This window comes from Embiotoca jacksoni, unplaced genomic scaffold (genome assembly GCF_022577435.1).
Source record: "Embiotoca jacksoni isolate LCO1_2020_lvr unplaced genomic scaffold, fEmbJac1.0.p SCAF_54, whole genome shotgun sequence".
Lineage (NCBI taxonomy): Eukaryota > Metazoa > Chordata > Actinopteri > Embiotocidae > Embiotoca > Embiotoca jacksoni.
In genome coordinates, this window is record NW_027185408.1 from 771,181 (window position 1) to 787,800 (window position 16,620).

Genomic DNA, 16,620 nt, shown 5'->3' on the forward strand with positions numbered 1-16,620 from the left:
TATCTGAAGTATGACTTTATTCACATTTTGGAAGAAAAGTCACATTATAGCATGTCGTCTAAAATATAGTTTGACTTTTTCTTTTATATTTTGGACTAACTTCTGAGAAAGTGGAAGTCTGTCGGAGACAAACGGAGTCGGACTCCGGCTTCATGTGTTGCGTTTATTTAGTTTGTTCACATCCACGTGATGAAACCAAGTCGAGGCTTCAAAGTGCATCAACAGGATAAAATACTTTAAAGACAAGTGGTGATTCCTGTCTGACGTGTTAAAAACAAAGAAGACACGGTTCAGAGGACCTTGACGTCCAGCAGCGAGACGTCTCCCAGCACCTCCACCTGGTCCAGCAGCGTCAGGTCCTGGACTCGGTGCTTGTAGTCGAGCTGGTGGAGCCCGTTGACGGCGACCCTGAAGGACTTGGCGTCGCACAGGATGATCATCTGCAGGAGGAACGGCAGGTTAAAGGGACACGTCGCGGTTTCCAGAGCGGAAAGTCTGAACGGGTACGCGGGGGGTCAAAGGTTACCTCAAAATATTGTCCAGAGGCGAAGGGGAAGGAGGCCAGCTGCGTCTCCTCGGGGCCCCAGCACTCGGACAGGAAGGAGTTCCTGACGAAGACCTCTTTCTTCAGACGAGGGTTGAGATGAAAAGCGATGTCGCTGCCGCTCGACCCTCGTAGGTTCACACAGAAACTGAGAGGAAGTGAAGGAAACGTGATGTCATCGATAATCCACCGACAAACTTCAATTTATAGAGTATCGAAGAGGAATCACATTAAACGGCTAAAATAAACATTTCAAAAGCTTTTGTTTTGTTTGTTCTTTTTCTTTTGTTTCATTTGATAAAATTCGAGTATAAACAAAGTGTAACAAGTCATTTAAAAAAAAAGTCGTATTATAGTTTTTGTCTGTATCACAGTATAAAATGTTAAAAACAAAAATAGTACAGATGTTGTCTAAAACAAAAAGTCATGACATCATAGTTTTACAGCCAACTGTCAGGATGAACGAGGCGACGCCCACCAACCAAACTCTTCCATTTTTACAGCATTTAAGAAAAACAGAATATTTTCTGTTAATGTTGGAAAAATACTTTCAGTTTTTTGTCTCAAGTTTCAAATTTAGTTTTTCTACTTCTTAAAGTCTTTGGGGTTTTTCTATTGGACGACACTGAACAGGATCAAAGCGCCGATGACATCACTGGTGGCACTCACCTGTGTGCGTTCTGATTGGTCTGTCCTCTGACGGCGACGCTGCGTCCGACGTTCAGCCCTTTCACCAGCTGCCCTCTGAAGGGAACGCTCTGCAGGAAACAGGAAGTCATCACACCTTACAAAATAAGACTCGAAGAACTCTGCATTGATTGATCAATAAACTGTGATCAGCTGATCGCGGTGCAGCGACGGTCACGTGACGAACTATTAAAATACAAAATCAGAGTGAAACAGTCTGAGCTTCTAATTAAATTAGAATTTAATCAATACAGTGATCGGATGTGACATCATAAAAACTCACCAGGTCACCTGACAAGGAGACGATCGGCTGCAGGAGGAAGAAGAGGAGCACGTTATCGTTTAATAAACAGTTAGAAACACTTCCAGCTCACTGGTTAAAAATAAAATCAATAAAAAGAGATTTTTTTTTTTCTTTTTCTAAAATATTAATGAAGTTATCTCAAACTGTGGGAATTAAAAAAACAACAATGCAATTCAATCCAACCTGTCAATCAAACAGACACGCCCCCAAAAACAGGTCTTCTTGAATCTTCTTTTCTAATGAATGAGGGATTATTTTCAGATGGACCTCCAGAAAACTAATAAGAAGGAGTGACTTTAGCTAACAACACCGAGATAACTGATGGACACATTTTATTCACTTTGGATTTGATGAGAGAAGTTGAATGGGAGTCTATGGAGCCGGAGGCTTTTTGGAGCCGACCTCTAGTGGCACTCGCTGGTATCGCAGTTTAAGACACTTCTGGATCAGAACCATTTTACAGACCTGAAGCTACGAACTCTTTTATAAACAGTCTGTGGTGGAAACAAAAAATAAAACCCGACCGTGATTCAGCTTGCGAGTTTTATAATTACATTCATTCCTGCGTCCTGATTGGTCCGACTGGCAGCAGGCGAGACGGCAATCTTAGAAAACAACACAACGTTAAATAAAAGTTAAGTCTCCTGCATGAACCGTTTCCGTCGGACACCGCCGGAGCGATCGGGGCGGACTCACCGGGCTCGGCGGGACGACGCCCACAGCTTGAACTTTGACCTTTCCCGATACGCAGATGGTGTCGACGCGGCCGATCTCCACTCGGTATTTGAACTCCAACACGTGAACTCCGTTCACGGCCACCTGAGGACAAACAAACAAACACATGTTCAGGTCCAGAAATGATTTCCGGAGGAGGTTGGAGGTCGTTTTGTTTTCTTGATGGTAAACTCGATTCTTGATTCTTGTGATCGTTCTCACGTCACGTTGGGGTTCCTCACCTTGAACTGGTCTTTGAGGATGAGGATGATGAGCTCGAACACGGTGCCGGCCGCGAAGGGCATCTTCTTCCAGATCTCCTCTCGGCCCCAGCACTCCTTCTGCAGCGCGTTGCAGACGATGCAGGACTTCAGCAGCCTCGGGTTGAAGTGGAACGCCACGTCGGCCCGCGGCTTCACGCTGCTGCCGCACATAAAGTCCACCTGGAACCTGGGAGACGGCGCAGAGGGCGACAGAGCGCTCAGACCTCAACGCAGGAACGCACGGGAAAACAACAACAACAACAACAACAACAAAACGCAGTTCGAACGTCTTCCAGTCACGAACGCCTCGAAGGAATTTAACACGAGGTAAAATGATCCGGATCAGATTTATCGGGTCAAAGGTCGCCGTGACCGCAACCCAGCCCATTTTCACGGTCAGCTCTTCTCAGGAAGTTCTGGAGACACAAACGTTCACTTGGACTCAGACGATGAAATGATTTGATCTTTGGTGGTCAAAAGGTCAGAGGTCACGTTCACCGTGTCCTCCATGATTTGTGAACGCGACATCGCAGGAATTTCTTGAGATCTTCTTCAAATTTGAGCACAAACATTGACTTGGACTCACGGATGAATATTTTTGATTTTTTGATTTATTTATTTTGTTGTATTTATTTATTTTTTATCCTCAATAGATCTTTTTCCACCGTTTTCTGACGTTCTTCAGACAAACGACTCGTCATGATTGAGGAGAATACTGAACAATGATGAAGTTCACCTGTCGGCGTCGGACGGCACCGAGCCCTGGACCAGGACCATCTCCCCCGGCGACAGGCCGCCCAGGATCGTCCCGGCGAAGGGAACCGACTGTGGACACAAACACCAGGAACACCTCGTGACCAAACGGAACATCTGGAAACATCTGGCAGGGGCTAAAATCATCGCAAAGTTCATGGTCTTATTTTTAATTTCTGCGCGTGAACCTGCTGAACTATTCAGTGGGAAGAAAACCAAACCTGAATTTGAAGTGCTGTCTGAACCTCGACGAAATCCATTACAATTAATCGATTTTCACATTTGTTTCGCGTTTGTTTCCACCCAAAAAAGGAGGAAATGACGCAGGTCGCAGTGTTTAGTTCGGCCGAAATAAAACATCCAACAACGATCAAATCCTCCACAGACGAAAAGAAATCTGAATTTTAAACCGGATGTTCTGAAGCGAGCGACCTGAGCCCAAAAGGCTTTTTAAAATACTTGTTGACATGAAGTTATTTGGTGGCTGAGCTTTATGCCGAATTCACCAGGAGCTTCACCACACGGACAAAAAGACTTTAAACATTCAATAACGTGAAGTTTCACTTCACGTACTCGTTGATTCAAAGACGTTAGCTGAAGATGCTAGCTCCTCCGCTCCCGAACAAACATCGATTAATAATCGATTTAACATCAACAGCGCCGGAAAACAGCTGACGACGATCAAGACGAACACTCGGAGCATCTTACCGGGTTGGAAAACGTCTGTCTCGGGCTCGAAGTCGACATTTTTGGCGCAGAGCGAACTTCAACGGACGTCTATTGACTTTGTTTACTTCCTGGTCTGACGTCACCACGGCTCATGTTTCCGGGATGAGACGGAGGCGTCAGATCAAACGATTCAGATCAAACGATTCAGATCAAACGATTCAGATCAAAAGATTCAAATCAAATGATTCATTAACACGAAGGAACCTTTTTACAGCCGGAAAACGTATTTATATTTACCTCAAGATTCACATAAAAAGTTTTTAGTTTCTTCTCCGTTTAAGATTTTCTTTTATGAAAAGATTGTGTTCCGGTGTGGTGACGTCACTGTCCTGACCTCCAGGGACTGTGGAGGTTTGGTCAGTCTCGTGCTTCCAATAATGATTGATTGACATCCACCCAGTTTCCCAGAATGAAGACAGTCAGACTTCACGAGTTCAATTACAGCTGATCATAAAAAATCCTTCACTACTTTAATCAGATGATAAATTACAGTAAATGTTTGTTGGTAAATAAAGTATGTCAGCTGATCAACGATCACAACAGTTCAAAATTCAAATGAACCTCATCGAAGCACCTTATCAATATGTTCTAATCAATCTGAAGTTTTCAGGTGAAAAGCAGGAAAATATGATTTTAAATCATTTAATTTATTTAAAATTCAGATATGGGTGTTTTAAAAGATCTCAGAAGGTTTTTGAAAAATTTTACACAAATTTATTAATTTACAAAACAAAAAAAACTCAAAACTGCACAAAACAACATTGAACTGATAAAAAAACACACATTCTGTACAAAAAGAAATCCGGAGTTCTGATCCGTTTTCATGAACAGAACCCCGGACTGCAGTCTCTTTTCCTGTCTGCGCTCTGATTTGCCGAGCGGTCCTGTTTCCTGTGTGCCGATTGGCCGAGCGGTCCGGTGAAGTGGGCGGAGCCACGCGGGTTCAGAAGTCGGCGTCCAGTCTGAAGGTGCTGTCCGTGGTGCCGGACATCACGCCCATCCTCTGGTACTCACCAACACGCTTCTCAAAGAAGTTGGTCTTTCCCTCCAGAGAGATGTTCTCCATGAAGTCGAAGGGGTTCTCCACCCGGTAGATCTGCAGAGGAACACACACACACACACACACACACACACACACACACACAGCTCAGGATCTCAGCTGAACTTCTACAAATGACGTCCTACAGAAATAAAACGTCTGTGTGTCCTAGAACCGATATAAAGCTGCTGGGTTCACCAGAGGTGAGTTTAAAAATATAGAATAAGTCAACCTCAAGGTGTTGGCCCCGCCCCTTTAGTTTCCCGGTGTGGCCCCGCCCCTTTAGTTTCCGGGTGTGACCCCGCCCCCTTAGTTTCCAGGTGTGGCCCCGCCCCCTCCGGCCACAGGTGAGTTCAGTCAGGCGTCTGTGTCGCGCTGCTGCTGCTCCGTCAGCGAACCACTCGTCCTCCGATCGGAGTCGGCAGCAGCACTCAGCCCCCATCACCGGCTGAGGTCCGTACCCCTGCGCCGCTCATCATCACCGCCTGCGGCCCGGACGACCCCGCCCAGTTCCGGTTCTGACCCGGAGTTCTGGTCCCCGGCGGTGCCGTTACCTTGGTGAAGCCGAGCTCCAGCAGCAGTCTGTCGGCGACGAACTCGATGTAGCGCTTCATCAGATCACAGTTCATCCCGATCAGCTTCACCGGCAGAGCATCCGTCAGGAACTCCTGGAGACGGAGACGGACACGGAGAGAGAGACAGAGACAGACCCCATTAGACTCGGGTCACCCGGAGCAGCGACTCGTGACGACCCGCACTTCGACCCACCTGCTCGATCTCGACGGCGTCCTTGATGATGCTGAGGACGGTTTCTGAGGACGGTTTGTTCAGCAGGTGTTTGAACATCAGACAGGCGAAGTCACAGTGGAGACCCTGAAGGCAACACGCACAATAACGTCAACGATCTGCCGCTTCACATCGACCTCACGGGGTCCGGATCGGTCGTCCGTCGTCACCTCGTCTCTGCTGATGAGCTCGTTGGAGAAGGTCAGGCCGGGCATCAAGCCTCTCTTCTTCAGCCAGAAGATCGAAGCGAACGAACCGGAGAAGAAGATTCCCTCCACGGCGGCGAAGGCCACGACGCGCTCTCCTGGTGATTGACAGACGAACACGATCAATAAAATCAGTAAAATCAACATCAATAAGATCTATAAGATCAATAAGATTGATATCAATAAAATCAATAAGATCAATAACATCAATAAGATCAATAACATCAATAACATCAATAAGATCGATATCAATAAGATCAATAAGATCAATAAGATCAATAAGATCAATAACATCAATAAGATCGATATCAATAACATCAATAAAATCAATAAGATCAATAAGATCAATAACATCAATAAGATCGATATCAATAACATCAATAAGATCAATAAAATCAATAAGATCAATAACATCAATAAGATCAATAAGATCGATATCAATAAAATCAATAAGATCAATAACATCAATAAGATCAATAAGATCAATAACATCAATAAAATCAATAACATCAATAAGATCGATATCAATAACATCAATAAGATCAATAAAATCAATAACATCAATAAGATCAATAACATCAATAAGATCAATAAGATCAATAAGATCGATATCAATAACATCAATAAGATCAATAAGATCGATATCAATAACATCAATAAAATCAATAACATCAATAACATCAATAAGATCAATAACATCAATAAGATCAATAAGATCAACTCGATCAGCTTCAGTTTACCGAAGGCGGCTTTCTTGTTGCCGATCCAGTTGATCGCCCAGTCGGCCTTCTTCTTCACACACGGGAGAGTCTCAATGGCGTTGAACAGGTATTCTCTGAGGGTCAGTGAACGCACCGTCAGACACAACAGAGACCGGGACAGACCGACAGAGACAACAGAGAGCGGGACAGACTGACAGAGACAACAGAGACCGGGACAGACAGACCCCACAGAGACCAGGACAGAGACCACAGAGACCAGGACAGACAGAGACCAGGACAGAGACCACAGAGACCGGGACAGACAGAGACCACAGAGACCAGGACAGAGACCACAGAGACGACAGAGACCACAGAGACCAGGACAGACAGAGACCAGGACAGAGACCACAGAGACCAGGACAGACAGAGACCACAGAGACCAGGACAGAGACCACAGAGACAACAGAGACCAGGACAGACAGAGACAACAGAGACCAGGACAGACAGAGACCAGGACAGACAGAGACCAGGACAGAGACCACAGAGACCAGGACAGACAGAGACCAGGACAGAGACGACAGAGACCAGGACAGAGACCAGGACAGACAGAGACCACAGAGACCAGGACAGAGACCAGGACAGAGACCACAGAGACCAGGACAGAGACCAGGACAGACCAGCCCACCTCTCTTTGGGCTCCTTGATGTAGGTGTTGATCAGCAGGCTGTACATCTCAGAGTGGATGTTCTCCATGGCGATCTGGAAACCATAGAAACACCTGGCCTCCGTCACCTGCACTTCCTGCGTGAAGCGCTCCACCTGGCGGTCGGAGAGAGGAACGACAGTTTAACGAACGGACCCGAAGGACGCGACGGCGGACCTCGGGCCGACCCCGGACCCAGAACCCGAGCGGCTCGGTCCTCACCAGGTTCTCGTTGACGATGCCGTCGCTGGCGGCGAAGAAGGCCAACACGTGGGAGATGAAGTACCTCTCGTCGTCCTTCAGCGTCTCCCAGTGCTGCACGTCCTTGGACAGATCCACCTGCGCACACGGGACACGTTAACGCCACGTCGGCCGGCACGACGCTCTTTGTAACACCCGTCGGAGGCTCCGCCCACCTCCTCCGCCGTCCAGAAGGACGCCTCCGCCTTCTTGTACATCTGCCAGATGTCGTGGTACTGGATGGGGAAGATGACGAAGCGACGGGGGTTGTCCTTCAGCAGCGGCTCCTCTTCCTCCACCGAGCTCTTCTTCACGGCTTTGGGCTGAAACACAACGACGTCATGAAGTCCACGCGACTCAGGAGCGTCACTTCCTGCTAACGATCGCTATTATTGATCTGATCAAAGATGTCCGCCAGAGTTTCCTGAAGACGGCATTAAAACCTCAAGAGACTTAAAATGAAAAACTTTATTACATATAAAAACACGTTGTTTTGATACCAACACATCAATAATGTCCTGATCACGAGATAATCGATCAGTGACGTCACACACCGACAGCGGGCTGTTGGCGCCATAACCACAATCGCCGACAAGTAGCGGCGTCCGTGAACGTAACACCGGCAGGACAGCCTGGATGTCTCGGGGACACTCACCGCAGCTTCTCCGAAGATTCTCCGCGCGGTTCTGGACGCCAGGACGCGGCTGGTGTTCAGGCTCGGAGGCTGCAGGAGACAAAGAGACATCAGGAGACAAAGAGACATCAGGACATCAGCATCACGTCGCGCGGAGCCGCTGACGTCACGTGGGTCAGAGCTCGTGAGACCGTGTCTCTGACGGACCGTGTCCCCGTGTCCCTGACGGACCGTGTCCCCGTGTCCCTCACCGTGTTCTCTTTGTCCAGCGCCATGTTGCTCATCTGACTGCTGACGGTGTTCTCGTTCTTCACGGAGAAAGGAGCGCGAGCAGACAGCATCGTTACTTCCTGTGGTTCACGCGCACACAATAAAAAGAAGAAAGTAAAAACAAGAAAGAAGTAAAAATAAAAAGCAGAAAGAAGTAAAAATAAAAAGCAGAAAGAAGTAAAAATAAAAAGCAGAAAGAAGTTAAAGTGTCGAGCAGCAAACAGACGGAGAGCAGACTGAAGCGGTTTCTGCAGCCCGCGCGACCTTTTTATTGAAATATTGGCGCTTAGAACGCAGCGGGCCAATAGGAACGCAGCTCGCGCCGTCCCTTTAAAGTGACGCTGCATTGGAGCCAATCAGCTTGTAGAGTCGCGCTCACGTGACTCCAAACCGACTGCGGGAAATCCAAAGCGCTTTGTTTGAGCCTGTTCTCCAACGGACCAACCGGTGTTACACAACCACGGAAACAAAGCGCTTTAGAAACACGACGGGGCTCAAACTAAAGAGCACATTTAGGAACATTAGAAACGATTCAACTCTAAAATATGAACGTAACGTTCAAAATCATGATGACATTACTCACCGTAAACTCACTTGAAATAATTAGGTCGTAAAGAGCTCGTTAAAACTGCATTTAAACGACCGGAAGTATCATATAAACATTAATAATATATAAACATTAATATCATATAAACATTAATATCATGTAAACATTAATATATAAACATTAATATCATGTATACATTAATATAATATAAACATTAATATCATATAAACATTAATATCATATAAACATTAATAATATATAAACATTAATATCATATAAACATTAATATCATGTAAACATTAATATATAAACATTAATATCATGTATACATTAATATAATATAAACATTAATATCATATAAACATTAATAATATAAACATTAATATCGTATAAACATTAGTATCATATAAACATTAATATCATGTAAACATTAATATATAAACATTAATATCATATAAACATTGATATCATATAAACATTAATATATAAACATTAATATCATGTATACATTAATATAATATAAACATTAATATCATATAAACATTAATAATATAAACATTAATATCATGTAAACATTAATATATAAACTTAAAGTGGTCTGGATATATAATAAATGTTGTTTCCACTGTTTAAATTCCCTCAAACGGACTGTGCACATATTAACTGATAATAACCGGAAACGAGCATGTTTGTTTTCTGCTTTATTTCAGTGAACAACATCAACATGTTTTTATTCCAAGTCTTTATTTACAGCCCATAATAACCGTGAGATGGACTTCACTCTATTCCTGCCGCGCTTTTGTTGTTGTTTACTTCCATATAAAGGCAATTTAGCGCCAACCAACAAATAAATAAATCCAAACATTGTGCTGTCTGCATGAGATGTGTCGCGTGTTTCCATCAAGAAGAACTCAATCCGACATCAGCGGGTTGAAGAAAACAAGACGTGTTGTCGGATTTAGATTTGGCGCCACCTCGACAGAATAAACTCGGGTTTAAAGGCTGAATTCTCGCGTTGTTCTGTTTCCGGTCACCTGGGTGTGTTGTACCTTTTATTTGAGCGGGTTTCAGCCTCCGGAGGGAAAGTTTCGGCTTCATTTTCCCTCCAAAATCGGACGTTATTAAAAGGAGTTCTTCCCTCGCAGAGGACGACGTCGCTATAGCAACTGTTTCCGGGTTACTGCCCGGGGATGGTCCTGATTGGCTGCCCGGGAAGGTGACGACGTCACAACTAGACATGTTTCGCCCCCTGGCGGCCGGGATGGATGTTTTAGCAAATATATCACTGATTACGTTTAATACATGCAGTTTATAAATAAATTCAATAAATTGTGATTTAATATGTTTGAGTTATAAAATCAAAACAGATTTTTCTTTTGATACTTCACAATTTTTTATTTTAAATCAGCAGATTAATCAATAATGAAAATAATCACCCAGCATGCATCTGTAGAGCTATCACATAATGTTTTACTGTGATTACATTATTTGTAAGCTTTTACAATATTATCTCCATCTTTGTATCAGTGGATTTCACAATAAAAGACAGCTTTGTACAATAAAGGGACTGTTGCCAGAAATATAGTGTAATAAACTGAAATCCAGACAGGAAGGGACTCGTTTCAGTAACATGAACCAGTCTTGTAACGTCTATAAATATTACATTATAAACTATTTAGATATTACAATATATTAACATATTTACACATAGAGCTGTAATATTGTTTACAATCTTTTTTAATTGAGCTGCAGTACCACCCGGCCGCCACACGGTGTTCCTGTTGCCCCGCTCACGTCGCCCCACCAGTGGACTCCACTGTTTTATTTATTTATTTATTTATTTATTTATTTATTTATTTATTTATTTATTTATTTATTTATTTATTTATTTATATTCCTTTTCTTTGGCTCCTGCTGAATGTCGGTCAGTAAGGCAAGGGGGCGGGGCTTCCCGCCCGCCAATGGCGCGCCCCTCTCACGTTCCCGGCACAACGTCGTGCTCTCCCATTGGTCACGCCCCCTCGGCTGCTGCCCCGTGATTGGTGGACGGTTGTTACCGGGGTGGGGCGGAGGAGAGCCCCGCTGTCGTCGAGCAGAAGCTTCACAAACGGGACGATGTGCGTGTTTCTGAAATAACCTGCTCTCACTGAGTGTTCAGGCTTTTTGTTTCACTAAAAACTAAAACCTCTGAGAACAGAAACAATCACGACATTTTGAGGAGCAGATTGTCGTTCGTGGTTGTTTGTAACGTCTTTGATTTCACCACATCTTTACGATGAGTTAGTCATTTATAGACGTTTTACACGATCAAGCAGCTGATTATTAACAGTGGTGGAATAAGTACATTTATTTAAGAACTGTTAAGTACATTTAAAGTACTTAAATTGAACTTCAGCCTTTTAGTAAAACAATTCACAGGGAATAAACGGACACACAAAGGGAGTTAAAACAACAACAACAACAACAACAAAACCAATCCAGGTCATCTTCAAACAAGATTAAACACGACAAAGTTATAAAGTTTGTATTTTAATAAGTAAATGTTTTGATTTTCCAAGTGGATAGTTGTACAGATATTCTCTTTAAAAAAAAAGACAAAAAAAGAAATGCATTGTGGGAATTTTTGCTTATTTTCCGTGTTAAATTCAGCTGTAGTAATGTTAGTTCACCGTAGCTCAGTAACCCTTCTAATAGTGTTTTTACAGCTTGTCTGTGTCCACATTTTATAATTAACACGTTAATCAAGAAAGTTTTAAAGGTGTATTTTTCATCTTCAGACAAAGCTAGCGCTTAGCTGCCTCCAGACTGGATGCTAAGCTAAGCTAATCGTGTCCTCACCGCTGACTAATATCTTTGAACCCTCAAAATGTTCAGATGTTCCTTTAAGTTCCTGAACATGAGCGAACGTAGTTTACGATCAAGAGAAAAACTAGTTAGCCTAGCTTTTCCACACTAGCAATGAAATCCACCCAAAAATAAAATCTCTAAATGTTTTCACTACTTCCCTGAACGTCGGAGAAACAACAAACCAACGCGGCTTTTCTCGTGGTAAAGTTTTTTATTATAAAAAGCCGTTATTTCTTCACTGGCGTTTACAGGCAAATGTTCAGAAACGGCATTATTCTGCTATACGCTGCAATTGTTAAGAATAACATTTAATAACATGAGGTATTTTCTTACTGGCTACACTATGGGCCAAATCAAGCTATAAAAACAGCACTTTTTCCTCAACAAATTTTTATTAAATAATAATAATAATAATAATAATGTGTAAAGCAAAGAGAGTAGGTAGTATCACAGTGATGAATACTGTCCACTGACATTTTTAAAATATCAATAACTCGTACTGTCAATAAATGCAGATTGGAATACACGTAACATTCATATAGATATCGATGTATTTACAGTATTTACAAGTCGGACAAATACAAAGAGGTCGGCTAGTAAGAGAAGCGCGGTACAGAGGCTTTGGCAAACAAGAAGAAAAATAAAAATAAGAGTGCATACATTTTTGCTAAATGTGACATGTACACGTGAAGTAAACATGAGTACACACGGAGAGAGAAAACAAAAACAAGCGAGATTTAATTTTTTTAAAATCCAGTGCAATGTCAGGTTTTTGTTGGTTTCTGTCCGTGGATGAGTAGCAGCCTGTCGCCTTCATGTCGTCCTCCTCCTCCTCCTTCTTCTTCTTCTTCTTCTTCCTCCTCCTTCTCCTCCTCCTTCTCCTCCTCCTCCTCCTCACCCTCCTCCTCCTCCTCCTCTGGCGAGTTTGTGGTTGGTGGGAATAAAATGTCCTGAGCAGGGCGGTGAAACTCCCGGCTACGTCGATTGTTCACCAGATCACAATTAACCCTTTTTAATCATTTGAACTATTGTGGCATGAAAAGTCCGTTGGCTGGATTTGAAGGATCGGTGGGACGGCCGTCTCAACGAGGACTATATCCCCCCTCCGCCCCCCCCCGGGGTCCTGAGTTGGCCCTGTGGGCTCCATGAGTCCGTTAGTTGGCGGCGGGGACCAGCACGCCTACAGGAAGGGCGGGGCCTCTGTTCGGGCCCTTCGCCGGCGTTCCTTTGCCGAGGTCGCGGGTCTCGGCGGGCCACGACGACGCCCTCTTGGTGGTCATGTGCCGCCGGGCGTGTTTGGTCAAGTGGTCGCTGCGCATGAAGCGCCGGTCGCACACGGTGCAGACAAACTTCTTCTCGCCGGTGTGCGTCCGGCGGTGGCGGGAGAGCTCGTCGGAGCGGGCGAACTTTTTGTCGCAGCCCTCCCAGTGACAGCTGAACGGCTTCTCACCTGCAGAGGACACGACACGAGTCATTTTATTTAATTATTCATGTGTCTTTAACATCATCTTTCAACAAACACCTAGTTTAATAACTGTAGGACAGATGAGTGTCTGTGGTTAGTTCAGGGTCTGTAGGACAGATGAGCGTCTGTGGTTAGTTCACTGTCTGTAGGACAGATGATTGTGGTTAGTTCACTGTCTGTAGGACAGATGATTGTGGTTAGTTCACTGTCTGTAGAACAGATGAGTGTGGTTAGTTCACTGTCCCTAGGACAGATGAGTGTCTGTGGCTAGTTCACTGTCTGTAGGACAGATGAGTGTGGTTAGTTCACTGTCCCTAGGACAGATGAGTGTCTGTGGTTAGTTCACTGTCTGTAGGACAGATGAGTGTCTGTGGTTAGTTCACTGACTGTAGGACAGATGAGCGTCTGTAGTTAGTTCACTGACTGTAGGACAGATGAGCGTCTGTGGTTAGTTCACTGACTGTAGGACAGCTGGTGACTCGTACCTGTATGTGTGCGCAGGTGCGCCTTCAGATGGGAACTCTTGAAGTAGGTCTTCTTGCAGCCGGGGAACGTGCACACGTAGTTCCGCCTGCGGGAGAAGTCGGCCTGCGAAACGCCGCCGCTGCCTCCTGACGGCATGAAAACGGGAGCCGGCGCCAGGGGGAGGAGCTTGGTGTTGCCTAGGGTCATGACGGTCTGCGGGCCCTGCGGCGGCTGGGAGACGGCCGGCTGCGGCACCACGAACATCACGGTGCCCTGCGGCATGGCGGAGCCCACCAGTAGAGGCTGGGCGAAGCCGGAGGTCTGCGAATGGGGCAGGATGGGCTTGGGACCCCCCTGAGTCTGCACCTGAACCGGAGCCTGGACGAAGGCCGAGATCATCCCCGTCCGGGCCGCTCAACGGGAACACCTGGCAGAGGACCTGAGAGGAGACCGCGGGGGAAGACAGCTGGCAGGAGTGAGGAGGAGACGTCAAGGAGGGAGGACAGGACGGGCTGTCGGGAGACGGAGGCGTCTCCGGGGTCGCCGGCCGAGGCGACGTGGAGGTTTCTGCCGGCTGGGTGGCCGGCGGAGGCGGAGGGAGGCTGAGGCTGTCGGCGGTGTGGCGGATCACGCTGGTGGCCATCGCTCTGCTGGGCGGAGCCACACGGGACGAGTCTGTGTGGGGGGGGAGTGCTGAGGTCTCTGAGGTGACGGAGGAGGAGGGGGAGGGCTGGACCGGTCCGGAGGCGGGGCTCAGAGCGGAGGAGGTGGTGATGGTGATGGTGGAGGCCTCGGCGAAGCTCGGACTGTGAGGCGGAGTCATACACTGAGAGAGATGACAAGAAAATGGTCAGAGAGTCAGGCTGCAACCAGAAATGAACAATTAGCAACATGTTGTTGGTCCTCTGGGATCCCAAATGTAAATAAATATATACGATTCACTTTTTTAAAAAAAATTTTTATGTTCTTCTTTGTTAGAAAATTTGTTTAACTGACACCAACATGAACAACAACCATGAATATGAATGGGGATCCCAAATGGTTTGAGGTGTCCTTCTCCATTGATTGATTTCTTTTCCCCACATTAGATAAGAGCTGGGATCCCAAATGTACTCCACAGAAGCCATGTGACATCTCCAGTGAAAGTACACAAGATCTTTAATGTTGTTTTTATACTATATTTAAAAAATAACTACTTTGTCTTTGTGTCTTTTATTAACAGAAACTCTGAATACTGTATGAATTTGGGATCCCAAATGTGTTCAGCTAGCCCATCATTCTCTACTTAAAAGATTTGCGCTATTAGATGTGTTAAATTCTTTGATTTGAATAAATATTTATATATTTGATTTGACAAGATGAACAATGGTCAGTAGGTTCACATAAACTGGGATCCCAAATATGTTCAGCAGAGTTGTCTCATTACTTGAATGGTCATTTTTATTGCCGTTTAGTAAAGTTAAACTATAATGAGATTAAATTAAAAAAAATTCCTTCTGAAATATGAGTCGGGACACCAAATGCGCTCTGCTTATAATTTCAGGCCGTTTTTAAACTCCACATGAAACAATAAATGAAAAAGTGTGAACGTTACAAAAAGCCTGTTTAAAAAAAAAGATGTATTTGATGTCTGTTTTGTTGCTATTTATTTACGTGATTATGTTACGTTGAACGTTTCTTACCAGCGAGGAGAGCGTGATCAGGTCTCGGGGGGCGTCGCCTCCCTCCGGGTGGAGCTGGATGGAGTCACAGGAGTCGGAGGTCGGGGTGAGCGGGCGGGACTTGTGCGACCTTTGACCCCAGAAACTCATGCTGACGAGCGCCTCGGCGGCCTCCAGGTCGTGGTACTCGATGCACGGGCTTCTGCTCCATGGCCGTCGCCGTCAGTCCGTCCGAGCAGCCGACCTGAGGGACGATCGAGAGGTCAAAGGTCACCGGGATCCTAAATGAGCTGAACGCGAATCAGTTGAATCTGAACAATTTTTGCAAGTTCACTTTCGCCGTTTTAAAAAAAATAGAGACACATTTTTTATCCTGTAAGGAAATGTTGGCACCATTTTGCATCCCTGCCCTGATGAGGCAAACGTTCACTTCTTTCAAACACTTGAATAACAGCCATCGTGTTTTCTCCAGAACAGGAAACTGTTGTTTTAACACCAACTCCGTGACCTCACTGTGACGCTTCGTGATGCAGGTTTGTGTTCGATTACGACGGTGAGGTCGGAAATCTGCGACCGTTTGAGAGATGACGACGTTGGATGAATATTAGTAGCTTTACTTTCACATTTAGATATTTCTAGACTCGGCTAACATTAGCTTGTTTTCACTAATGTTAGCTTGTTAAGATGATTTTGGCTGATATCAGCTGACATTCGATTGTTTACGTTTGTTTTAGCGAACACAAAATTATTTAGGTTGTTATTAGCTTTTTTCCACCAACGTTAGCTTCTTCTGGTAAACGTTCATTTGTTTTGGCTAACATCCGATTATTTAGTGTTAGCTCGTTTTGGTCAACGTCAGCTTTGTTTAGCTGCGTCAGCTATAAAACGTGAACTTGTCATGTCCGTCGTTACCGTAGCTACCGTCGTTGCCGTAGCTACCGTTCAGTCTGACGACAGATAACTCTGCGTGAAGCAGTTTGTAGAAATAAAAAAGTTCAAATACATTTTTCTTGTTTTAAGAAGTTTTGTATTTTTTGTAAATTGTTTTCCTGTCGAGCTTCG

At 44.9% G+C, this 16,620-nt stretch overlaps 3 protein-coding genes and 1 non-coding gene across 6 annotated transcripts in view; all 4 read right to left on the bottom strand.

Moving 5' to 3' along the window:
- Window positions 1-149: 149 nt before the first annotated feature.
- lgals8a (galectin 8a) lies at window positions 150-4,077 on the bottom strand. Of its 2 annotated transcripts, none has more exons than XM_069172497.1 (9): window positions 3,974-4,077; window positions 3,249-3,337; window positions 2,492-2,699; window positions 2,232-2,354; window positions 2,090-2,140; window positions 1,515-1,541; window positions 1,214-1,302; window positions 527-692; window positions 150-440 (listed from the first exon to the last, which is right to left on the bottom strand). In XM_069172497.1, exons 1-9 carry the CDS (start codon window positions 4,010-4,012, stop codon window positions 291-293), a joined length of 942 nt encoding a protein of 313 aa, XP_069028598.1. In that variant the 5' UTR covers window positions 4,013-4,077; the 3' UTR covers window positions 150-290. The 2 variants fall into 2 exon arrangements, with proteins under 2 accessions (XP_069028598.1, XP_069028599.1); XM_069172498.1 differs by lacking the exon at window positions 3,974-4,077 and adding an exon at window positions 3,487-3,576.
- A 608-nt stretch (window positions 4,078-4,685) lies between these two features.
- Window positions 4,686-10,274, bottom strand: rrm2 (ribonucleotide reductase regulatory subunit M2). Of its 2 annotated transcripts, XM_069172493.1 has the most exons (11): window positions 10,170-10,274; window positions 8,555-8,653; window positions 8,325-8,393; window positions 7,846-7,992; window positions 7,652-7,768; window positions 7,412-7,545; window positions 6,766-6,860; window positions 5,990-6,123; window positions 5,802-5,906; window positions 5,588-5,701; window positions 4,686-5,090 (listed from the first exon to the last, which is right to left on the bottom strand). In XM_069172493.1, the coding sequence occupies exons 2-11, from the start codon at window positions 8,642-8,644 to the stop codon at window positions 4,938-4,940; spliced, it is 1,158 nt and encodes a 385-aa protein (XP_069028594.1). In that variant the 5' UTR covers window positions 8,645-8,653; window positions 10,170-10,274; the 3' UTR covers window positions 4,686-4,937. The 2 variants fall into 2 exon arrangements, with proteins under 2 accessions (XP_069028594.1, XP_069028593.1); XM_069172492.1 differs by lacking the exon at window positions 10,170-10,274 and having other exon boundaries at window positions 8,555-9,066.
- On the bottom strand, window positions 5,382-5,518 carry LOC138212363 (small nucleolar RNA SNORD94). Its single transcript, XR_011179436.1, has one exon. It is a non-coding gene; the product is annotated as a small nucleolar RNA SNORD94 (small nucleolar RNA).
- A 2,066-nt stretch (window positions 10,275-12,340) lies between the features above and the next one.
- LOC138212193 (Krueppel-like factor 11) overlaps window positions 12,341-16,620 on the bottom strand; it is a 4,821-nt gene continuing 541 nt past the window's right edge. The window contains 4 exon segments of the mRNA XM_069172494.1: window positions 12,341-13,417; window positions 13,918-14,311; window positions 14,313-14,723; window positions 15,580-15,802. Of these exon segments, the coding sequence (XP_069028595.1) occupies window positions 13,122-13,417; window positions 13,918-14,311; window positions 14,313-14,723; window positions 15,580-15,708 (1,230 nt within the window). The 5' untranslated portion in view covers window positions 15,709-15,802 and the 3' untranslated portion in view covers window positions 12,341-13,121.

Bases quoted from the DNA above. Each gene is read 5' to 3' on its own strand.
- rrm2 (XM_069172492.1), bottom strand. From the start codon at position 8,920: ATGCAGCGTCACTTTAAAGGGACGGCGCGAGCTGCGTTCCTATTGGCC. The intron at 6,124-6,765 runs GTAAACTGAAGC...GTCAATCACCAG, and splicing joins CAACAAGAAAGCCGCCTTCG to GAGAGCGCGTCGTGGCCTTC. The intron at 5,907-5,989 runs GTGACGACGGAC...TGTTGCCTTCAG, and splicing joins AGCTCATCAGCAGAGACGAG to GGTCTCCACTGTGACTTCGC.
- lgals8a (XM_069172497.1), bottom strand. From the start codon at position 4,012: ATGTCGACTTCGAGCCCGAGACAGACGTTTTCCAACCCG. The intron at 2,700-3,248 runs GTGAACTTCATC...GCCGTCTCCCAG, and splicing joins GTGCCGTCCGACGCCGACAG to GTTCCAGGTGGACTTTATGT. The intron at 1,542-2,089 runs GTAATTATAAAA...TTCCTCCTGCAG, and splicing joins ATCAGGACGCAGGAATGAAT to CCGATCGTCTCCTTGTCAGG.